The 26,068-nt window shown below is 38.1% G+C and overlaps 1 protein-coding gene across 4 annotated transcripts in view; it reads left to right on the forward strand.

Annotated features, from left to right (window-relative positions):
- Positions 1 to 26,068, forward strand: part of LOC100690420 (MTSS1-like protein) — an 81,906-nt gene that overhangs the window by 10,911 nt on the left and 44,927 nt on the right. For all 4 annotated transcript variants that reach the window (XM_019361144.2, XM_019361146.2, XM_013264866.3 and 1 more), the window contains exons 2-3: positions 15,724 to 15,785; positions 16,592 to 16,665. In XM_019361144.2, the coding sequence (XP_019216689.1) occupies positions 15,724 to 15,785; positions 16,592 to 16,665 (136 nt within the window). The remainder of the gene's footprint in view (positions 1 to 15,723; positions 15,786 to 16,591; positions 16,666 to 26,068) is intronic.

The following is a 26,068-nucleotide window of genomic DNA, read 5'->3' on the forward strand; positions in this document are numbered from 1 at the left end:
ATGATTTAAAAACACAAAACCTCTACACACTTCTAATATGCACATTTACACAACTAAATGGCAATATTAACAAAAGGAAAAACATTCAACAAATTCCTTTAAACCTTAACACAAACAAAAGGAAGCATCTCTATGGAAAAAGAAACCCCTCCACTTGGTTTGACCCGCTGATGTCATGCGTGACATCATCAGGATTTTAAAATGAGGAAATGCCAGGCGGGCATTTCCCCACACCTGACCCTCATGAAAACTGAAAAGACAAACAAAGTAAGTATGAACAAATGACTTAATCTGTAACATAATAAAATATAAAGAAACATAACTTAGTATTTGTCCTAATTTGCAGAATGTTTGATTTGCCGGCAACAGAACGCTTACACAAACAAACCCGGGATAGTGAGTGAAGCAATGTTACTTGACAAATAGCAAATGGAAGCAAATACATAGAAACAGAATGTGTACAATGTGCAAAATAAAGTAAACACATATGGGACAAATGGAGAACTTTACAACTGCTCCTCCACTTTGTCACAAAGCTGCCTTTGATCTGATGTAGAATTATTGAGGATAACTGTAAATTAATAATGGTGCACAGTGGGAGTTGCAAAGAAGCTCATAATAATAAAACAGCCACAAAGTAATAATCTTCTTATTACTGTGTACAAGAAATATACATGAGAAACGTTCCCATATACTCACACAGCTAATTCTGTGCATAATTCTGTGTGTGTGTGTGTGTGTGTGTGTGTGTGTGTGTGTGAGGGCATTGTGTAGTTGTCAGCAAATGTATATCCCTTGAGGCTTATGTCTCGCCACTTTCAAGTGAATTGTTCACATAGGTTACAGAGGGTCAATCTGATAAGATGAAGACGTCATGTTCATGGTCAGCTGATTAAATCAGCCAGTGGATAGTGGATGATATTTTCTTGACAGTGACAGGAGGATGGAGTAAAGGAGAATATATTTTTATTGTCAAACTTACTGTATTTCTGGTATCTGGATACTGCGCTGTGTCGTACATGTTCACTTCTTAACATTTTTTCTCCTTTTTATCAGACTTTAAAAATCCTGAGTTGTGCTTTTGTGATTTTTTTTCCCCAGTTGAGATTAGTTTTGTTAAATAGTTTTTTTTCCCTTTCCCCCACTGCTGGAAAGACCTTGCTGGTAATCCAGGCATTTATTCCAAGAGCCATTTATGTCATACATTTATGTGATAGCTTCACACAAGTGTTTCTTCAGCTAATAATAATGTTCTAATAATCTTAGCAAATATAGCACACCAAATATCTGCAAAAGCAAAAATGTGGTTGAGTCTTCATGTATTGCCTGCAGCGATGTTGTTGGCATTCTGGGATGCACATCAAAAATACAAAGTTATGATGCAAGTCATTTATGATCCACTTGCATGTGTGGCAGCAGTGCTTTTATGTAAATGACTGCCCTATAGCTTCACTTACACTAAATGCTGGCTTTACAATGACTCTGAATGACAAGTTCAATTCCAAAAAAGAATTGAAAAAGGAGAAAGAGCTATTAAGGCCATTAAAATATTGCTGCTGGGTTGTATCAGAGGATAAGTGGTTAAGACACCATATGCCTACAAAGACCCTTGTTTGATTCAAACAGGGGACCTTTGTTGTATGTCATAGTCTGCCTCAATCAGTGTTTATGTCCTGTTTTTTCTGTTTAAAGAGAATCCCAAAAATACCAGATGAATTGAGAGTGTTAAATGGACACAGTGCTCTGAGGCTTGCCTGAGTCCTCATTAACGTGTTGACCAGGAAAAACAACAACCCCACCAAACCAGCAGAAGTGGAAGTAAACTGGTCAGTAGCCTCACAGAGACAGTTCATTGTTGTCCATCCCTTTAAAAACTGGTGACAATTATGTCCCATGACCCTTGGCCATGCCACAGAACTGAAGATGCTCTGTGGAAGCAAATCATTAGTCCAGTCTGTGGTGTGCTTGTGTCCGTGTGGTCCAGGAGACTTCCGAATGCAAGGCCTGTTGTTTAGAACAGAGGCCCGGGTTCAACCCAAAGATGGAGGAAACTCGACAGGCAGATTTCTCCTTGTAGCTCGTGTATGTCCATACAGCCTCTGGTACTCACGCCAATGAGCTTTTTGCAGCGCAGACATCAACACCATTTCCAAGACTTCTTACTGGGGAACATTGGCATGTTAGCTCATGCTGCAGGTGTTTGATGTTATGTTTGAGATTATGTTTGAGACAAGAGTTTAACATGCATGGGATGATCACCTAATGATCAGTCACTTGTCTGTATTGCCTTTCAGTGAATATCTCACAGATTTTTCAACGATGGGCATCAGTATGACATATGGATTATCCCATGTCTCAGTGATAGACCTGCAACACTAATAAGTCTGTTAACTTGCACAATTAGCAGTTCTGTCCTGGAACAAACAGGCTAAACTTTTTTTTGTTGTCAGTTCTGGAGGGATACTGCTGGATACTCCAGAAGTGAATTCACGTAACTTGCATATCTACTTTCTTTATGGAAATACATGAAATGCAAATCGTATGATTTATTAGAAGGATTGCTGTATTTCTGTAATCTATCCAAGCTGAGTAAGTTTAGCAGAATTAAGGCAAATAGGATTAATCTTGCTTTGTCATGGTACTAGTTTTTGTGTTCTTCCTGTTTTTCACTTTGCTGTGATATTGAGTGTTTAATTCCCGTTTTCTTTATGTTAACATTCTTATGCTGAGTTTCAGTTTGGCAGTTCTGGTTTTGGTTCATGTCTTTATTTTTATTTTTTTAATAGTTTTACTTCCATCAATGTTTCTGTTATTGCCTGTTCACACACTGTGTGTGTGTGTGTGTGTGTGTGTGTGTGCATTTATTTATTTATTTAGCTGTTGAGTTTTATGTTAAATTTAAGTTATTCACAAAAATGTAAATCACATTGTATCTTATTCACATTTTCACATTGATTTATAATTTTCTTTTTTTTTTCCTGTGGAATGCATTTTGTAACAATGGTTTTGAAAAGTTCTATACAAATAAACATGTTGTTTATTTGTATTGTATTGTTTATTTGTTGTTTTTTGTTCACATATTATTGAAAGCAGACTATAGATACACTATCATTATTATTATTATCATTATTATTATTATTAGCAGCTATGCTGTACCCCACCTGCCCATGGTTGCCTTCTGCCCTCTGTGTACATGTAATGTTGCCTTTTTTCAAGTTCTTGGTTCATGTTTGCTGTTTTGCTGCTATGTGTCTTTCTTTTCATCTTTTCATTCCCTGGCTCCCTCTGTTTATCTTTATTAATTCCTGTTTGTTCCTTGTGTTTTTGGATTTCTGTTTTCAGTTTGGAACTTTGTTTATACTGGACCTTTCTGGATATAAGTCTTGCTTTTTGATGAAATATTATGCCTCACTCGAAGAGTTTATGACAAACTTGATTGATTAATGGAAATTTCGATTTTTTTTTCTTTCATTGTCCTCATCTGGCAGTTGAGATTGATTATTACTGCTAACTGACACAGTTCAGGTTTCTGCTAATAACAGTAATGGTAAGAGCACTGTTTTAAAACAGAAAGCCTAATTCCAATCCTAATTGCATCCAAAGTTAATAACTCTGGACTTTAATACTGAGTCTTACTGGTGTTCAGAGCAACTCCCTTGAATTTAGCAAATTCCATCAACACTGAAGCTGAGAGGCATCAGCATTATCAGTTGTAATAACTTTTCAGAGGTATCTTTTTAATTTTTAGGAGTTGGCTGGCAATTTAAAAATGTAAGCTATATTAGAATGAATGAATGTTTGTCTAGGTGCTGTGCTATGTACCAGTCTTTGGTAGCCCTTCCTACATTTCCCTTCTGTCTCATCAACGACAGCTGTAGCAGTCTGTAATATTACCTGGCAAAGCAGGCTGTGGGGAAAAAAACAGAGTTGCGTAAATTACATGGATTTACTTGATTCCATAGTGAGAGTACCTTTTGCTATATCCAATAAATGAAATGACTGTACTCTTACTAATGCTGCAGTTTTAGAATGTATTGACTTTGATATTCCTAAAATATGTACTTTAGAGAGGATCAGATTTTTAAAGTCGCAAGGAGAAGCAAAACTTGAGAGCAAGGCTTTGTGTTTCTTTCATTACAAATAACAAATAATCAAAACAAGAAAAAAAAAACTTACAGTCCATCATATATTTATGTATAAGATGCCAATATTCCAATAGGACACGGAAAGGAGCATCTCCCTCGTTAGAGCTTGTTAAAATCTCAGAGGTCGTTAGGGCCCCGAGGCTCGTTAGAGTCGGTAGAGATGAATGGGGAGGACTGGTCTTGGGAGGCGTGGAGGCTGCTTGGGAGCCCGCCAAGCCAGCTTCACTCAGTGAACCCTTTGTCAGGCCTGTCAAAACCTTTTCATCACAACTCAGCTGTTTACTGTAAAACACACTGATCATTATGAACAGGCCAGAGGCTGACACAGAGAATAACAATGAACATGGCAAATCAATATTCTCCTGTTCATTTCAAAAAGAAAGTTTTCTTCATGCTGTATATGTCATTATTTCATTTCATAATCACATGTATTTGACAAGCATTGGATTTATACCGGCATTAGTGTGAAGGGCATTAGTGAGAAGGGGCTTTCACACCCACGGTTGCTCTCATCATTTTTTAAAATGAAGGGTTATTGTTATGAACGGATAGATTTTAACACCAACTGCAATCTTTTTCTAAACCTGAACATTTTTAGTGCCTAAACTTAACCAGCGAGTGGAAAATAGAAACAAATCAGGTCTTAGCTGGACATCAGTCAGGATCTCCTGCTGACAAACTTGCAAGCACGTGCCACTATCTGAAACCTCTTTATGCAGACTTTGAATGTGGGACATCACAACACCAGAAATCTGGTCGAAGGCTCTAAATATCTGCAGAATTACATGATGCTCATTACCCAGCTCAACAGCTAAACAAAATGATCATCAAAACAAAAATACACTCCTATTGAAAATGCATTTTAAAACATTGATATAGTGAAAGATCAAAATGTTAAATCATATACAGTGCCAAGACTTTAGCATAAGCATTTAATGTTAGCTAAAGGAGCACAGGTGCTGTGGCAGCTATTGAATGCTACCATAACTGTGTGTCTCGGTGACATCCCTGCTTTCTATGCCATAGGATGAAAAGGGGCTGGCTTTGTACAGCTTTTAACTCTATTCACATCTTAGCTAGCCTGAGGTTGTCACTTGGGATAATATTCCAAGGTAGGTTTTCCATCCATCCATCCATCCATCCATCCATCTTCCTCCACTTATTAAATTCAGGGTCCTTTCACAACAAGACATGTTGTATTTCTTGTCAACAGTTATTTGGTAGAATCTATTGTGTTTCGTATCATCAGCTGATATATAGCATTAGCTATATTCAACTGCAATAGTATTACAGTAATGCATTAAAACAAGAATAGCTCAACTAAGTAAAGGGAAACTAAAGTCATAATTTCTTTAATATGTGAAGGTCAGCCAGTCCTTAACTTTTAAGAACTTTTAGTGCAGTTTTGTATTTGGCTCTGTTTTGATCTCCACACAGCAGCAATATGGTCCACTAATATAATTAACCGCTGATACTGTAATGCGATACAGTGGTAATACATAATATTATGAGGCATTAAAATCAAGTTCCACCTCTCATCTCTGTACATGTGGGGAGTGACAATAACAGCTGCACTTAGTCTTAGAAGCCTGATGGGGACACCTTCAGCATCCAGTGACAACCCTTTGACAAGAGCGGAGCAGTGCAGAAAATAATAACCTTCAGCCCAGTAAAGGAAAAGGGGAAAAAAGCCAAGAGTCTGGATGATTGATGGCTCCTTGTGAACATACCATCCAATGAATGATAATGCACCTCAGTCTTATCTTTTATCACTGTGCAGGGTGTAAAATGTGTATATCTCTGTGTGTCTTTTATGATTCAGGGTTGAATATTTATGCTTACAGTGTGTGTGAATCATTGCTTGGCCTGAAAATTAAGGCTGAAATCCACATCATAAGTCAGTTTTCTTGTTTACTGGCTAGCTGATGAATTTTCTTTCTTTGATTGGACTTTTCCCCAAATTAATGGCAGTGTGGTTCTAACTTGCTGGACTCTTTCCCATAACCTCCTCTGCTTAACTGCATCAACCACCCCAGCTCCACTTTGTTGGTCATATAGATTATAGAGTCATTTTTTATTTGTGTGTTTTATGTTACATTGTTGTTACGTGATAATGGAATTGTTTAATTTCATTATAATATGAACATGTTTAGACTGTGGTGTATTTCTCATTGAAGTTTATGGACAGTGTTTCAATCTAATGAATGAAGTAGAAAGAAAACTTTTGTTGTTTAGACATACATTATTAGTGCTTATCAAATAATGTGAATTACATCTCATGGTACCTATTTTTTCTTTATGCCATCCTGACATTTCATTAGGACAAATAGTATGTACTGTTATTTATATTTTTAAAAAACCGATTTTGTCATTTCAAGTCATTATAGTGTTGCTACCATAACTAGCAGCAGAAATATATATTAATCAGTGTCATCAATGTAAAACATCACTTCACTTTTGGATTGCCACCTATCAAAATGTGGGGCTGCTGTCCTTGACAGTGCCAACAGCAGATGTTCTGAACAAGCAAGATGGAAAATAGGACCGGTGACACATCAAATAAATGCAGTCAGACAACATCATGATCTAAAGTATATGTTTGCATATAGCTGCTGGTGCAATTACTGCTATGTTCTGAGTGGTTTTTGCTATTATACTTCTTAATTAGTGTAAATCTAAATTTCTAATTTGACCCTAAATTTCCAATCCCCACCCTAACCAGCCACAACTGATGACTGCCCCTCCCTGAGCCTGGTTCTGCTGGAGGTTTCTTCCTGTTAAAGGGGAGTTTTTCCTTCCCACATTCGCCAGAATCCTTGCTCATAGGCTGTCATCTATTTGTTGGGGTTTCTCTGTATTATTGTAACGTCTAGCTTACAATATAAAGCACCTCAAGGCAACTCTCGTTGTGATTTGGGGCTATATAAATAAATTGAGTTGAACTGAATTGAACCCTATCTTCTTCTGTAGATTATTGTTAGAGCACTTGATGACACTTCAATAGATACTGACACAGACTGAACACAGATAAGGGCACATTGGCTAGTCTCAACTTTCAAGTAGCAAATAATGTCTCTAGGGTTTTAGCATCTTACTAGTTACACTTTGCGTACTTCTCACAGTTACGAGGATTTATCACTCACTGAGGTCAGTTGAGTGTTTTCTATGGTGGTATTTTTGTGTAGTGCAGCATCTCTGTAGCAGTTTAACACTTAACATCCAGCAAGTCAGCGACAATCCATTTAAGTTTAGGGTTAAGCCTTCATTACTTGACAAGCACAACTGAAAACAGTCATTGATGTGATACTTCTTCGAATGCACAGTTGGTGCATTTCAATGTAAATTCTCCAGGGAATTGTCTGTATGGTCATAAAACACTGGCAGGTATTTGGATGTCCAAACAGAAACCTCTTGCTCAACTTATTATGATGATATCAGTGTTACTCGCTCCCATGATAAAGAGACACATGTGTAGAAATTTAGCATAATATCTTAATTTTGAAATTACACTTTTTGTGTTTCCTGTTGGGTTGCTTCATGTAGGTGGAAATTCTGTACTGAGGGTTGGATATTGCCAAACTGACACCCAATGCCGAACCAGCGATGGCTCTCTAGTGATTTGGTGGATGTTAGTCAGTTAAAGGAAAAAGATTTATCTGTAGTCATAAATAATACCATGAAGTAGTGTAATGTCATGATCCTGCTAAAGCACCGGTTAAATATTTGTAGCTGTGTCCTATTGTAATAATACTAATATTCTTCGATTCTCGTCTTTCATTCCTGTTATGATACACTTGATTGATTATGTGTGCATGTTCATATCTGCCCCTGTTTGGCATATTACATGACATTCATCAGTGCAGTGTATGATGCAGACATCCCAGATGTTTCACTCGTAGGGAGTCTGTGATCTCTGGCCTAACAGCAGAGTGACACAACAACACACAGATGGTTTCTTCTTTCTCTCATCACTGTGTTTAGATTGGAATTAGCTGCTGCACTTCATCAATTATGCAGTGAGGCAGCTTCTGTGTCATCATTGCCGCGCTAATTCTTTTTTCTCCAAAACCAACTGCCAGGTGATGTGGTGGAGGATGTGCATAGTACACATTTATTCAGAATGTTTAAAACTGATATTACATAAGTGACATTTTCCCCTGTTTAGTTCATCGATTTTTAGTTCAACTACTAGATTCTCTAACTGAAACCACAAAATGCATATGTCCAGTGCAAATGCACTTCATAGGCAGAGGTGGAAATAGTACAGACATTCTGTACTTAAGTAGAAGTACAGAGACTTGTGTTAAAAAAATACTTGAAGTACTAAGTAGTAAGTATGTTTTTTTCAGTCGAGTAAAAATGTACTCAGAGTAAGAAAGTAGCTTGTTGAAGGAAAATTCCACCATCTATTTTATACAAAGGTAATTGAACCTTGTACTATATTAATATATTAATAAAGTAATATTAGTACACGAGAATAAAAATATGATTCCAGTCTTAATTCTTATTCTAATGAATGTGCAGCTGTGAAGGCCTCCACACATGAACAGTAAAATGAGTACAGTCAGGGGTTAAAGTGGAATCTGGCATGTGGAAGAACCCCAAGACTGCAGTGTAGTGGCTCAGCGTGGGGAAAACTCACAGAAATTTCTATTGAGAGCTCCAGCAGATTTTCTTTGTGTACAGGCTGTGATCAGCTGACCTGCTCTTCTTTGTCTATTTACACAACTGAATTCAACCAGCCATCATGGCTAGTAGCAGCTCTATTCTGGAGTCTACTTACTTCTCGTCACTGAGTATTTCCTCTAAAAATTGTTTGGAGAAAGCTTTGTCATTATGTCTGCTATCTTATTCTTTTAGTCAGTACCCACACCTCGTGGTCTTAGGTGACAGTAGATCAACCATTTAATTGATTCTATTGCCTTAAGGCTCAGTACTTTGTACTCAGGTGCAGTCTGCTCTACACTGAGTGGGACATCATTGCTTGATAAAGCCAGCAGGACCACCTCACCTGGATAACCAGAGGAGTAATCTTCTCAACATGAGCCACCATCAAATTCGAAGAGTGACTGATATTTTATTGATGATACAATAAACCAAATCTCTATGAGTTAAAATAATGAAACAGGAAAAATATTGTAGTTTTACAGGAAATATAAGGTCTAATTTGCTGGTAAAATTAATATCTTAGAAAGGCCCAAATTGGAAAAGACTGTAATGTAACATAATTTAATTCACTGGCCACTAAACTGCATCTGGCCACACTGAGCAGGAACATGAAGCTTTACCTATGTAACTAAATCCTAGTTAATGCACTGGTACTGTTGACTAAAAGGAGACTAAACACATCACCATTCTTTCTGGAAGAGTTATGATATATAACACTTTTCTCTGTGGGTTATACATCCGTCCCCAACCTTGATAATAATGAGTTTGATCCTCGTTATGAAAGCAGATGATTATGCATATGGAGCACTGTGAAATTAGCTTCTTTTGTTTGATTCTTGCATTTCTCTTTTAAAGTGTGAACTGGCTCGGTGATACGACCAAAAAAAAAAACATGCTAATCCTTACATCCCTCTCTGCCTGCCTCCACCCGTTCCCTCTCTCCCTCTGTCTCTCTTGCTGGATTTCCTCTGTTTTTTTGTCTTGCTGTGGGGGAGACAAAGGGAACAAAAGAATGAGAGGAGACAGTAAGCTTCCCGTCCACTATAGTGGAGTGGTGGAGTGGAGCTCTCAATAGAATGCTGGGCAGACTGGATGGACTGGTGTTATGAGAACTAGGCCAGAGGACTGTTGATAGTACCCCAGAGTCTAGAATCAGAACTGGATTAAATGAAGGATTACTAGAAAAAAAGAGTGAAAAGAAAAATATATATTGCTGAAAGATTAAAGCACAGTTTGTCTACCTTTTAATATTTGCACAACTATCAAAAAGTAAGTTTTAATTCAACTAAAATAAATAAACAGGGAACTGTATCCATAAAATGTACACCTAAGAATCATATAATCATACTACGGGTTCATCCCACTTATTGTTCTTTTCCACTTTAATGAAATTCAAACCAAATGGCCTTCTTAATGTATCCTGATCATACTGAATTGCCAATATGTTTGTTTTGTGCTAATTCAATAGGAACTTCTGTGGCTGGCCCCAAATGTCTTTTTCTGCAGCAGGAGTTGTACTTTCGACATCCCCAAGCATATAAGGGTCCACTAGAGTCAAAGTAACATAAATATTGTCATCAGAGAGTGTTCATAAGGCTCTCTGGAGATATCTGTGTATCCTCCGAAGAGACCAACTGCAAATACATTCTCCAAGTGGAATAAAAAGTAGTAGTATGTGTGTGTATTGCCCACAGTTGTCCACAAGGATGATATTATTCTGTTTTTTTTTCTTTAATAAATACAGCTCACCACTTTAGACTTGATATTTTAGTTATTTAATGTATAGAATCATGCAAAGTCTTGTCAGTCTCATGCATTTTGTAGAACTTGTCTATAGATGACACCACAGTTGAAATCCTACTTAACTTGGATTTTTTGAGTGATTTTCCAGCATGCAAAGAGAAAGAAGTCAATGGAGGAATCATCAGATTGATGATAAAAAAATAAAGCTCACACTCTATAGCCCTGAACTTAAAATGTCCAAGAATACAAATGTCTACTTTAATTGCATTGAACATTAAACAGTTTTTATGCTTGGTGATTTCACTATGAGTAAGTGCAGTGTAGCTGGCTTCCTGCATGCTCTATCCAGACAGAACTGTCGCCAAAACCAAACTGAGTATTTCCAGTAGCCAGAATGCATTTGAACTGGAATGCACTTCGTGTAAGGACGGGAAACTCTGGTCATGACCCCAGACGTTGAGTTCTAACTCACTGTTTCAATTGCAGCAATTTACTTTGTGTTTCGAAAGTCAAAAAGTGATGAGTCCTTAGAAAAAGTTCAGGAGAACTGGTGTAATCTGTCCATCTATTTTCTTCCACTTATCCAATCAACGGTCAGGACTCTTACCCTATCAGCTTGGCTAGGCTCTAGCTAAAAAGTGGGTTTCACCATGGACAGGCTAATTAAAAGTATTTCACTTCATAGTATCAATGCACTAAGGCTTTTCTTTTTGGTGTTTTCATGTTCTACCTGTGCCTGCGTGGATATTTTCTAGGTGCAGTGGCTTTCTTTAGCAGTCCAAATTAAGCAGGTTAAATTGACAGATGATTCTAAATTGCCTTCAGTACTCAGATGTCTACAGACTGTTGTTAAAAGAGAGAGAGAATGCTATGCTGTGGTAAACATGGCCATGTACACACTTTTGGGAAACACTGAAAACATTTGTTTTCTGTGTTCCATTGTGAATAAAATGTTAGTTTATGAGGTTTGCAAACTTGTTTTTACATTTTACACAGTGTCCCAACTTCTTGTAATTTGTATTGTATTAAGAACATACACTTTTGAAGCTCAGAATGGACACTTAGATATATGCATTCGCAACACACATTTACTGTAAAAAGGGGTTTTTTTTTACGGAGGAAAAACACAGAAAACAACTGCTTTACCCTGTTCACCACTGACAGTGCTTTCTGATAACTACTAGATGTTCCATGATAATGAGTATAACATGGAAACAGTGATACTGAAACCAGGATGCAGGTTTTTGCTTTGTGAGAGCTAATTAACTCAGAGCAGATGAACCTTTTTATTCAAAACCACTAAGAATGGAGAAAAAGGAAAGAAAATAAAACCAATCAATTAAAAAAACATGCAGTTGTTCTTTGAATGTTAATCACCATTAATTTAAAGAAAGCTACACTTATGTTGTGATTTGGCTTCAACATTTTGCGGTCACATTCATCATCCTGTTCTGTAAGTCCAAAAACAACTGACTGTTTAACTTCATGAGCAAAATAGACAGATGCAGAAACTGTTGTATGACAGTGATTAGCTAGTTATCACTAAGCTATTTTCAAATGGTTTCTATTATAATAAATGGTTTTGCTTAGAGTGCACGTTCCCTTTTGATAGAACATGAAATCCAGGCAGCAGCTCAGCAGTCTAACCACATTCGGTTTTGCTACATCCACAAAAAAAGAAGCAATAAAGGAAAAAGGAAGGAAGGGAGGCTACAAAGGAAGAGAGAAAGACAAAGTGTCACGGTGAAGTGGAGCTCGAAATTTTTGTTATGATATTCTATAAAAGGAACACGAAACCATTCTAATTACACGATTATGCACACGCTCAGCTGATACATGGTCGATCCAATGTCTTTAGAGTTTGACCCATTTGAGTTTTAAACAACTGACTAACATGACAGAAAGACGGCTGGGATAAAGTTTAGTGGTGATATGTTTACAATAGATGGATGGCTGTTGTGTCTGTGTATGTGAGCAAGAGGTAATCGTGCATGCCCTGTTGAGGTTTTCGTGACACAGGAAGTGGTGATGTAATAGTATACAATCCCAGAGCTTTTTCGCACACTCACTGTCTCCCACTGTCTGTGTCTCCCACACTCTGATGTATTTGCCCCTCGGCCACAGTGATGTTCCAAGTCCCACAATCATCTGAGAGCAGTGGTTATGGTCTCGGTCTTTTAGCTCTCTGGTTGAGACAAACATACACGCAACGACATATTTAGGGAGCACGAAGCTGTGCAGGCCCAGGGAATTTTAATCTCCTTCAATGCAAAAGTGATTTCAGAAGGGTCCACACATGTGTCACTGACCCTGAAAGATAATCCCTGTTTTTGTAAGAATAGTTTAAATCTTAGCCTCACAGGTTTTAAGTGTCAACTAAAGAAAAGTACCAATTGTGTAATCACTGGTTTTGTGTGCTTGTTTTCAAGAAATCTTGATGCTATTTTTGAGTAGAATCCAGTAAATCCAGTGTCAAATTACTTTAGCTGATGGCTCACCTGATACCTTTCTATGAATTCAATCTTTTTTTATTTGTTATTTAGCTATACTAGCTGTTTAGCCTCCCCATCCCAGCTTTTCCTTTTATGTTGTGTCTGACTTAATCAATGTCATATCTTTTGTCACTGATGCCTTCTGCGCTCGGTCCTGAAAGTCTGGGTCCCGCTCTCCCCACGTTTCACATGGAAGGGCAGACACATCCCAGAACAGACCAGCAAATATAAAGCTCTACATCTTGAAATAACAATCTTTTTAAAAAAATTTTAAAATAAAAGATGAAATCTCTGTGGCAATTTCATCTTTTGTTCTGAGAAAGAGATTTACAATCCATGCTGTTTTGATGCTAGTACAAGCTATATTTTGTGGAAATTAGTACACATGAAACAGTTGAATTTAAAATCAGTGGAAAAATGATCGGTGCTAGTCCCACTCTTTTTCCAGTTATTATTACTATTTTTTTTTCTTTTTTTGGTTTACAAATTTTCAAATGGCCAGTAAGGTCCACTGAACATATTATAAATAATGTTAAATTATATGGTATGCAAATATAATATTAAAAGGAACTTGTGTTTACTTTACAGGAACACCCAATAGAAATTGACTGGTACCTGTATAAAAAAGCAATTTAAACTACAATTCATCAATTCATGTTTAGCCATATATTTGTATAGCATTTAATTCCATGCACTTTAAATCCATAGCAAAATTAGAATCACCAATCAAACCAGTATGCATGTCTTTGGACTGGAGAAGCTGGAGTACCCAAAGAGAACCAACACAGGAATGCTGAAAACATGTTAATGCCACACGAGACCAAACCCAAAGCATTCATGCTGCCATCTGAATATTCAGTGCCACTATCCCACAGAGACAGTCTTCATTTAATCTGGAAGCTACTGATCATACCTCATACCTCACAGCAGCATACAATGTGTGTCCTGCATTTTAAGAAGCTGAAAGCAATCGCACACATCCTTACTCAGACTTCATACAGTAACTTACCACCAAATTTTTATTGGATTGAAATTGCACAAATATGCTAATAAAGTGAAGGATTCCCCATGTGGGTATGTATGAGTGTGTGTGCGAGGAGGAGGGCATCGCTTTGCGTTATCTTCCAGCCACATTATTTAAGCTCCTGCAAAGGGAAGGTGCAGGGTTACTGTGTGTGTCTGTGTGTGTGTTGGATGGTAGAGGGAGTAGCTTTCAGTACCAAGGGGAAATGGTACTGTGATTTCAGACCAAATTAAGCCACATCAAACAGGCCAGATCAAAGAGTATACAGGCCTTGCTGTCTGTGCCAGGCTGACATCACAACAGGATACCCCACCCCCCAGAAACACACAAAAACATCCACTTCCTCCTTCTTTCCTTCACTTTCATTTTTTCATTATTCCCTGCATTTCCTCGAGTTTCTATTTTACACTGGCAGATTTCTCATATTTCACTGTTCCTGTAAAGACATTTTTGACCTCATGCTGATATAAATACACCCGCCAACCCCCGGCACGCACAATTTGCAAGCATTTAACAGGGTTATAGGTTAACCTGGATCAAGTATAATGTAATATGTGCTGGGGGTGTGTGATAGAGGAATCATCGAGTCTAAAGAAGTGCTGGGAGGATGGGGGAGTAGCATCTATTAGAGACACCGTTTCAGCTTTGAATTGTGTTAACGATCTTGGCTGTTCTAGTCAGACCCTTTGATGCTGCCTGATGCCAGTGGCTGTCAAGTCTTCTCTATATGTGTGTGTGTGCATGTGTGTGTGTGTGTGTGTGTGTGTGTGTGTGTGTGTGTGTGTGTGTGTTGGATAGATGGATTAGATGGCTGCATGAGGAGGAGAGGGGGTTGATGATGAAGGACGGGGTGAAGCGGGGGTGAAAAGGGGATTGGGGGAGTGAGTGGAGTGGGGGATGCAGAGTACCAATGGAGGAGAGAATGGAATTGGTATGTGTGTGAGTGTGCATGTTTAGACATCTTTGTGAGGACAGAGAAATGTCATGCTACTATACTTGGGGGAACCAAAGTCTCTTATGGGGACAAAATGCCATCCCCACAAGTTTGAAGGCATTTTTCAGGCTCAAAATGCGGTTTTAGTGTCAAGGTTACAATTAGGTTATGGTTAGGTTTAGGCTGAGGGTTAGGATTCAGATTAGGCATTCATTTTTGATGGCAAGGGTTAGGGTAAACAGCCAGGGAAAGCATTATGTCAGCGAGATGTCCTCACTAAGATATGAAAACGAAAACGTATGTGTGTGTGTCTTTATGGTTTTAACTTGAAAAATGTAGAGCTAAAGGATATCAAAGCATATGAAATGAAAAAGTCTGTTGTGTATTTACAATGAAAACAGACTTTTCTGTTATCAGAGGATCTGTTTATTTTTAATTCATATTGGTATCGGTTTAAACACATGCATGCACAGAAATATATATAACCAAATGCAATTCAAAGTCTCAAAAGTAAAACTTTTTCTTATTCTTCAAAAGCTACTCTTCATGTTAGGATATTATTACTACATCATCATCTTCCCACTTCATATACCTGTTTTCTTCTGGCATTCTTTTTAACATGTGTATTTTGGTTTGGTAACACATATATGCAGTAAACTTTTATCATTAAATAATATTTTTCAATTTTAATGTGGATCCCTTTCTTTGTGTTGTCAGTGCTCCTATCCTGTGTGGGAGGACTTCAGCGCCAAGGCCACCAAGCTGCATTCCCAACTCCGGTATGCTCCACTGCACAACACACCACTGCACAGTCGACAGCTTTTAAATTATGAAAATATTAAGAGAATATTTAATGGCAATTTCAAAAGAAGACAGATTAAAGTAGAGAGAATTTGGGATTTTATTTAACCTTTAGGATTTAGGCCTTTTGACTTCATTCAAAGGCATAGACTAAATATGAGAATGCAGTAGTCTGAAAAGTGGATCTAATACAGGGCATTAAACCAGTTAATATGGGGGTGGATAACTGGGTGCTTCACCTTTAGTCTTCTTGAACTACATCATACAGTTTTTGTCAAACACTTACCATACCTGATGCAGTCACATGTTACATATTACTAGTTTTAGCACACTCTGAGCTTTCTTGTAGGACATAACTAGCAAAAACTGTGGAAAGGTATATGAGTCCCCACATCACAGACATGACTTTTCCACTTGTTTATGTTTGCAACGCTGTATTTCCTCCAAGATATTCACATTCTGTTTTTTCAGACACGCCCACTGTCGCACCCAAAAGATGAATCAGAAATGACAATATAAAATTAAAGCTTTCATCTATTTGATATTTTAGTTGTTAAAATATTGTTATTAGTCAGAGACCTTAGAGAAATCTTGTACCCTTTTCACTTGATTCCAAACCTCATCTAAAATGAGTTGAGGAAGTAAAGGCTTTAAAACTGACACAGCAGCAGATATTGTTGGTATAGCTTCATTTTTATATACAGTTTTAAATACAGTCTATGTATAAATTCCATAATATCATCATGTGAAATCAGCCTGAAGTTTTGCTTTTTTCTGTCCATAGAACCACTGTGTTGGCTGCCGTGGCCTTCCTTGATGCCTTTCAGAAGGTGGCAGACATGGCTACCAACACCAGAGGTAGGATAACAACGTGTGTCTGCGGGTTTGTAACAAAGAAACAGCGACTTGCTCAGAGAGCTGTAAGCTCTGTGTCTTCTGTTGTTGCTTTTCTGAAATGCCCTCTGCATTGCAGAACTATCAAGAGTATTATTATGTTGTTGAGATATTATCAACCAGCCTTCTAAAAAGCCATCTTACTCATGAAAGTGTTTCCAGTGTCCTCGAGGTAAACTTTGTCCCAAACTTCAAAACAACTTTACTGCTGTTTACAGAGACAGAAACATGATGAAAGTATCTCAGAGAGGTCAATCAAATCTATTTTTGTAGCAGGATGCATTTCATTAGGCATCCCAATGCAATGGGAAACACCTTTTAAACACTGAAACAACAGGGGACAAAAAATACATGCATCAGAATTTTATTGCTGGGAAAGAAAAGAAATGGAAAGCATTGGTTATTATTTTTATTCCATGGAGTCTTTTTGAGACACACAAAAAATAGTCCTTAATTCTTTCTTGTCAAAGTACTTTAAGAGTTTTTGAGTTATTGAGAAAGTTCTCACAGAGGTAATGTTTGAACATCAGCAACCTGCAGAATAGTTACAGTCCCCAGGACTCCAAGTACTGTACCAAAGGAATAAATAATATTTTTTCAGTATTTTCATGGTGGTCATGGTGAATACACATAAAAGCCAGCATTAAGCATCAGCATCAGTAAACCAACATGTTAATGCTGATTGGTGAGTGAGTAATGTGTGAGTAATGCCAAATGCAGGGTGCAGAAAAACAGACCAAAATGACTAAAACTCCTATCTATAAATGAAAGTGATAAGTTGTTTTTGCGTCAAACGAATCAAATCGGTCATGTAATAGGTGTGAAATCTTCATAATTCATGAATGACACAACAGTAAGCTCAGTGTGAAGTAGAAAGTAGCTCCAGATTGTTTTTGTACCCAATGATTCTGGAAGGTGTAGCTAAAAAGTTTTACCTCCATAAGAACATTTATTTTAGTGTGAGAAATGCTTGTAAAGCTCACTGGGTGATTGTTGCTGACAGAGGTGCGGAATGATAGTGAGGGAAGGTCTCAATTTATGTAGCAAATAAGCAGCTTGAATTGTGATTTGTGTGCAGTGTGACTACTGTGCTTTTAATTGGTTCTTTTTTTTTCTTTTTATTGTCTGTGAAACTTTGTATAATTGTCATTTTTTGCTACAATTCCATGGATCATGCTTCCTAAGAAGAGCTTACCAAAAATGTGCACATTATACACAGCCGGTAAAACCTGTGGATAATGTGCCAAACAAGTGTAACTTTAAACAGCTGTTTGGTTGCTTTCTAGCAAGTTGGTTCACATCTTAAATTCCTAAAATGCCCATGATTAATGTTGTTACATGTTTTTTTTCCTGCATGCTACTCAGCCAGAAATTCAACAGAGTTTATAGACTTACGGCCTATGGATTGTTTTCTTATGTGTTTGGCTTGACACTCTTGACACACTTGATATTCTGTGCGTAGGCTTAAAGCTTGGCACAAGTTTTAAGAGAGTCTGGAATGAGAGCTAAGAAGGTCACACAAACACTCACCGCCCACCGACAGCCACGTGAATAGTACGGTACCGCTGAGGAAAGTGAGGAAGACGACCAAGACCGTAATACAGGGAATTTCTCCATCCTGTTGTAGCTTATTAGGTGCAGCTGCCAGACAGTGTATGTGGTGATGGTGTGTGTCTGCAGCCCCAGGTGGGCTCCTATAGCAGAGGATACAGGAAGATCATGCTGCTTTTACAGGCCAGACAGGAAGTCACCATGCTTTGTCAGCTCATTATACATGCCACACACAAACACACACACACACGCAGAAATATAACATAAATGGTCCTGTCACAAAGATCCAGACTGTTCATCAGAGGCTCTTTGTACTTTCTGTACTGATGAGTCATTCCTGTTAGAGTCCATTTGTCAGATTGCGATACAGATGCATCTCTTTCTCAGTGTGTGATGTTCTATAATAGATTTGTTAAATGGATGCAGGCAGGAGACGGCACCAATAATGATGCTCTCTGTCTTCCTGCCACTTGCTATATCAATGTGCTACTTATTACAGTGTGTATGAATCAAGCCCAAAGGGTACTGATGATCCTGTGCTCTGCTCTAGTACTGACAGTCCCATTTGCAAGGCTGGATTGGGAATGTTTTCATTACGGCTGTCAAACAAATTTTAAGTGAACTGAAACGCTGCAAAATGTTATGCTGGGTACAAGTGAAAAAAACAGGCTCCCATTATTCATGGAATATTTCTCAGTCTTGACAGCTAATGATTCATGGTATCGTTCACTATCTTGTGAAACTTGCCGTGAACTATTTACTTCTTAGAAACAGAAAAAAGAAAAGCCTTATGGGAGTTCATTTCAAAAACAAGTTGAAATTTTCATGCGACAGCGTGCAGGACTCCCTACGCAGACCAGCACAATGCGGCTGTTACATTTACAGTTTAATGAAGCCTCCAGTTGAGGACTTGTGAGATGTCAAACCGGGAACTCTCAAGTACTTCTGTTCAGATTTGTATCAGGGTTTCCTAATTTTCTTTCCATTCAGATCAAATTTAGTTTTGATTTTTCTGTGACTGGAGTTGTACACACAGTTGTTCATTGACCGTTTCTGCCTGTAGTTGAAGGCTGATGTTTCAGAGACTCAGCGGCCTTCTTTAATTAACAAAAAGGTTTTCTGCTGAGTCAGCACAATTTAAAAAGTTTTCTAATGATGAATTAGCCTTTAAATATTCCATTAGGGAGCACGTTGTGCCACTGAAACACACAACTCTGTACATTTTTCTACGCAGTCCCTTATAAAAGATTCCTGATTAATGATCAATTTATTCTAATCTTTCTTCCAAAAACAGGGACGTTTCAAAATGTCCCCAAACTTTTCACCGCTGCTGTACATGCCTCTCAGAGAAGGCTCCCCAGCTTATCCAACTAATGAAGCTGACATGTATTATTCAAAAGCATTTTATTATTCGTACTGACATGTGATTTGCCGTATGTTTCTCTCAAGATTAACCCTTTAGAAACAAGTCATTTCTATGTTGCAAATCAAGGTCGGTCAAGGTCATAAAACTGACCAAAATCACTGTGTCTTTCACCATTTGTTTGACCTGCTGATTGGTAAAATACAATGAGTTCACTCTCTGTGATTTAGCCTGATCCCAAAAGTGTCCACTATCATTTGCATTTAGTGTGTATAGCTAATGTTAGCATGCTAACACTACATTAAGAAGATGACCATAGGATAGCTACTAAATATCTGTGTGCTACAGAGTCTGTTGGCACTAACATCTAGCTGAAAACCTCTGCGAGTGAGTTGTATGTCTGGACACAGTCTGCTGTTAATACCCGATAAAAGTAAAAACAAACAAACAAACAAACAAACAAACAAATAAATAAATAAATAAATAAAAAGTACGTGTTTTGGTAGATAGTCTATATTTTCTTTCTTATTAGGGGTCAGATGAGGATTTGGAGAGGAAGACTAACACAAAAATGTGGGCATCTGTGAATGCTAACAGGGTGGCTTTAAAACAAAGCCACACTTGCATCCCATAATGGGTAAGGTAAACAGTGGGAAAAGTCACAAATGCCAGCTAATGAATTTTTCAGTCTTGATCTATGTTTTCTCCTCGGTTCATCTAAATTCATTATTTTCTCTTAACAAAATTAAAAATGGCCACAAGTAGGTAAGAGAAATAGTTTTTCTTAGGGTTGTCATTGTGTGTGTGTGTGTGTGTGTGTGTGTGTGTGTGTGTGTAAGAAAGACATTTAACAAGTGGGTGAAATCCAGCAGTAGGAAGTGAACAATTATTTGTGAATTCCCTGGTGTGGGATGAATGGGAGTGCACTTTCAAATGTGCTCTCCACCCCTGTCTTATAGCCCAAACATTCACTTTCCCCAGCGCCCCTGAGGGAAAACTGTGTTTTACATGTGAGTGTGTTTGTGTGTGTGTGTGTTTACACAAAGAAATTAATTGGAAGTTTTCCAAGCAAAACCTATTTCTTTTGTTGTTTTGGCTTTTGTTTAAGTTATCAGAGTGTGCTTTTAGTTTTCGTGTCTTTTCTTAGTTCACTGGCAAACTCAAAACTTTCATCGGGTAACACAACCTAATTGTGATGAAACAAAAATGCAGAGCTCACAGTTTTAATGCTGGAAAATATATAAAGATATTTTTCAGACGATGGAAAATATCCATAGTAACAGTTTCTAATGTCAATTAAATATGTATAAAATTGCTGCTATGCAGATTCACACCCGTTTGTTTGAATTCTTTTACTGATAATATCTACCCACTTCTGTCACCACCCTCTTCCTCTTCAGTCATATAAAGATGCAAATATAGCGATGATATTTCATGTTTCTATGTTTTTGCAGCATGACATGAGAATTTGACGACTTGTAGAATATTTGCATTATATATATTTTTTTATTTTATTTAACCTGTTGTTCTTGAAGAGAGCTCCAACTGGGATGTTCTATTTATATCATGTATGGTAAACGTAATATTTTGTTCCATAGCTTTCATTACAGCCATTACAGCCACCTTTGTCGTTTCCTGACAGAGTTGGCTGTAAATGAGACAGGATGTCATGATAATTGTAAGTCCCAAAAAAGCCTTTTGTGACTTGTCCTTATATATGAGATTTGTTGTTTTACTCATGTGTTTTATTCATGCAATATTGATGATGATGATGATGTTAATGATGCTGATGATGCTGATGGTGCTGAGGCATCTCTACACCCCCTCCCTCATATCTGTCCTCTCGCTGCTATCACAGCAGTAAAACCTGGGTCAGTCCCAGGACTCTCACTATGCATATTTGGCACTGTGCAGCAATTAAGTGCCCCTGTGTGTACTTGTATTTGTGTGTGTGTGTGTGTGTGTGTGTGTGTGTGTGTGCGGGTGTGTGTGTGTGTATCAGAGAGAGAAAGGGAAAAAGAGAGGAAGAAGATGATCTGATGGTACAGAATGCCTGGTGTTTTTATTGCCAGGCTCCCTGCCTGCACCCAGATACATAATGAATATCATAAATCTTTTTAATGCACACCAACACTTGTGCGCACACAATCATGCATATGCCAAGAGCCAAATTTCTCTGTTATTCTTCCGACTTGTAGAGTTGCAGTTGGTGGATAAATGAAGGGATTGTGATTGAGAATATGTATGATTGGATTTTGAAATACAATATGCCCACAGAATGCAAAAAGTTCTGCACTCCTGAAGTTTGAAAGATCATGCACTTTGATGTCTATTATATCGCTGTTCAGTGACTAAAGTCATCAGACAAACCAAAGCACTGTAGACTAGATGGAAACAGAAGGACTTTGGTTGCATGTGTTGGCTCTCAGTTGGTGTAAAACATCATCCAGTGTGGATTGAATGCATACAGTGGCATTAAACTGGAACTTTATAGTTTCATGATTTTCTAAAATAAATATGAAAGGAGAGTTTTTCTACTGAACGACAAATAAGGAGAAACAAAACTCAGGTTTATCACAACTGCAGATGGTGGAGAGGAGAGAAAACATGCTGGAAAACTAATTTCTAATGTGTTTATCTTTGTCAGTAAATCCAGAGGAAGTGAGCTGGAGGTCAGGAAGTAATGAAGTTTATGGGAAATGTGGTCTTGATTTTCAGAAAGACTAGCACTATATACCAACAATATGACATGGAGGCTGCCAATTATCCTGGCTGTGGTCTTACGTTTTTACAGTAATTTTAACAAGGTAAGGTTTTTAATTGGAGCAGGGTTTATTGGTGTTTAAAAAGTGCTACACACAGCACATTTAAAAGGGGACAAAAAGAAGAAGAATGCATGTGCTGCAAATAAAGAATCTTAGATTCAAAGCACAGTCATGCAGTGTGAAGAAATGAAAGATAATTGGTTAGTGAAATGATAGAAACAGTAAAGGATTGTTCTGACCTCAGAGCCACGGAGTTATCACTGCATGAAAACACAGAGAGGTCCATGCTTTAGAGAGTCGAGTGTAAAAAGCAATAAAGGCAGAGAATGGACAGAGGGCTGCTCTGGAGAAATGTGAGGCAGTCTTCAGTGACAGGCCTGTGCTGTCATTGTAAATACGAACAAGCTCAGCTAAGACAGTGGCTGAACTCCAGCTTTACCCAGCACTGGTTTTATGTACGTGTGCATCACGTGCTGGTCACAGGCCACAAAGTGCCAGAGTGCCACCAAAACAATATCAGAGCCTGCTGGCGAGTGCAAGAAAACAGTTTTACATTTTGTTACACAGCTGCCATCTTTGAGCTTTGAATCCTGGACTCCATCACCCTCACAATCTTTATTGTACTCGTGGAAAATCTCATCTTTTACTATAATCATTATTGTGTATATATTTCATATAAATACATACATGATATAACTTCTCTTATTCTTAAATATGGCAACATGTTGCCATGCAGCAATTAAAGACAACTTTGTCCAACACCCTTTGCACAACGCTGTCTAACTTTTCAGTGGTGCTTGTTTGTGGAGTAAGGTGTTGGAGATGGGCAGGTAAAAATCATATCATATCCTTAAGCACCAAAGCAGCTAGAACTGGCTCTGGCTGTATTTTCACAACCATTCAAACCAAGTAAATTGTGGAGTAAATTTAATCAGAACGTAATCATAAAAACATAAACTATATAAAGGAAATCTTTATATAGTCTTATATAGTCAACATTGGATGTTGACCCAGTAATTAATTATTTCAACAGTTTTTAGGCTTTTCATCTGCTAATGAGTAACTTTTACTGATATGGAGTCAATTTGTCTGTTGCTTTAAGTTGACTATTTATGTTTTTTGTTCTTTACTGTCCTGATGGGATTTACTGAGCTGACTGTCTGAAGAGTAATACATGTGTGAGGGGGTGGAGATTCATATGTAAGAAATAGGCCTACTGAGACGTTTTATTGCAGAAGAGCTATGAATGAAAAACTGTGTGCTGCATAATAAAGGAACAGTGTTTATGTCTGTGGGTGTGTGTGGTGGTGGTGATGGTTTCATTTTGGGGGTTAATATTTTTTATTAATCTCTTAGTAAAAGTATTCAGCACATTCTAGCTGGCAGGGTTCTCCATGCTGGCGTCAGTGACAACTCCCTGTGTGTGGGGGGGAAGAGACGTAAGCTGCAGATGTGGGGCCACTTAAGTTAATACAGATACTCAAACGCACACATGCAACTCAGCAAGAGCAGTTTCCCTTATTCAGCTTGGAGCATCGCACCTCCTCCAAGGACCACCTGCTGTTTAATACAAGTACACAGAGATAAAGCCTCTCCTGACACACACACACACACACACACACACACACACACACACACACACACACATATTTTTACCTCTACATATGCAGTTCTGACATGCTTGTATATTACCTCCTGGGCATGAGTGTAAACTTTGTATATTATACCAATCATGAGCACACAGACATACACAGTGGAAAGAGTATGTTAGTTGTACTCTGCGCTCCAGATACTTTTGATTTTTGGTTTCATTTCAGTTGCTCGATATTTTCACATTTGTAACTCCGGTGCGTGATGCATTCGAGTCTACCCATTTTCTGTCTCTGACTCTGACGTGGATCTACCCTCTCTCTTGAGCCAATCGCTGACAAGTGGGATCACATTTATGAGCTTGGTTGCCAGGCAACAAGGAGGGAGAAAGCAAGCGAGAGAGTGAGTGTGTGAGAAAAAGAGGGACGTGGTGGCAGAGAAAAAATAGCCATGTTGTTGCCAAGAGGAGAGGAGAAATCTGAGAAAGATGGTTTAATTGCCTTTCACAGATAGCATGCCATTCACTGTCAACTGGAGACGTACTGGAGCTGGCAGAGTTCATCATGCAACCAAAATGTTTGAAGCGAGAGTTTGCCCTATACATAACCAGGTTAGCATCAGGCTAAGTCAGCTCTTGTCCTTACCTAAACCCCAGAGTGGTACTTAAAAATGGTGTGACATAAAAGCTAGGTACAATTTAAGTTTGGCTAAATTAGTATAAATTAATGCCATTGCTGGGATTTAAAGTCTTACTGTGTAAAAGGCAGCATGGAGCTTCTTCATAAAGGCACGGTGAGTAAGGAATAAAAGGAGGAATAACTGCAATACCTGGAGTTTCTAAAGACACGAGTTTTTACACAGGCACACACACAACTGCAAGCGGGTGTCTTCCACAACTGCTAACTAGCATAAAGGTAACATTTAGCTGGTACACTTTCTGTTTAGTGTATGCAAACTGTGCAACAGTGAACTAATCTAAAAGCACAACTTAAATTTGTCTTGTTTTCCTTTGCTTACACGGCTAATCCTCACATGTTATGCTAATGCTGTACTTTGTATTGGGCAAATTTATGAGATTACCACTTGGAGATATTGTGATACCTTTGATTTATGGTCTCAAATTTAAAAAACAATGCTATAACACAACATTACTAAACCTATTTTTTTTTTAGAATTCAATGAATCGCTTTTACATTGTTATTTTGTAACATGCTATGACAGTCCTGAACTTTGTTTTTTAATGTTGTATAATTTGAAATGCTAAACAGAAGAAATATTGCTTGGAGGTAAGCTGTTTGCTAGATTGAGTGTCAGTTCATACATCCAAATAACTGTCTAATTCTGTGCCTAACTACACTGAGATGTTGTAATGATAATTTCTTTCTTTTTCTTTCTTTCTTTCTTTCTTTCTTTCTTTCTTTCTTTCTTTCTTTCTTTCTTTCTTTCTCACCCTCCCCTCCCTCTCTCTAAGTAGGCCATGGCTGAGGGCTCTGTTGTTGTGGAGGGCTACAAAACAACATTATTGTCTTTAATTAAGCCTCGGCCACTGTGAATCTATTTCCCTCCCTGCAGCCCCTTCATCGCTCTTCTCTCCCTCCTCCTCACTTAATCCAAATATTGCATTCCTCCTCACGTTTTCTCTTTTCTGCCCTTTTACCATCTCTTTCTTCAGAACATGTTTCTCCTATTAAATTTTTGTGTTTCTCACAATTCCTGTTCCTCGATTGGCCTTTTCCTTCCCTCCATCGCTCTGTCTGTCTCTGGCAGCTCTCTGTGGACATTTCCTCATGTCACAGTGCAGTATTGTCCCAGAGGTCAACAACACAGGACATGCTCTATTGGACACACAAACACACACACACACACTGAGACACACATGCAATGTCCTCGCTCAGTAAGCATGGGAAGCTGAGCTCAGTGAGTCTCACTGCTCCGGGGCCAATTCTGTTTAATCAGTAAAGAGGCTGGGCTGAGGAGCAGTATGACTGTACTCATGTATCTTTGTGTTTTAGGAGTTTTGTCAGGAACAATTTGAAGCATGAAGTTTTCTTTTACATTTACATGCTTATATTTTCACATTTAGCATTTAGTAACTTTT

This window comes from Oreochromis niloticus, linkage group LG1, assembly GCF_001858045.2.
Source record: "Oreochromis niloticus isolate F11D_XX linkage group LG1, O_niloticus_UMD_NMBU, whole genome shotgun sequence".
Taxonomy (NCBI): Eukaryota; Metazoa; Chordata; class Actinopteri; order Cichliformes; family Cichlidae; genus Oreochromis; species Oreochromis niloticus.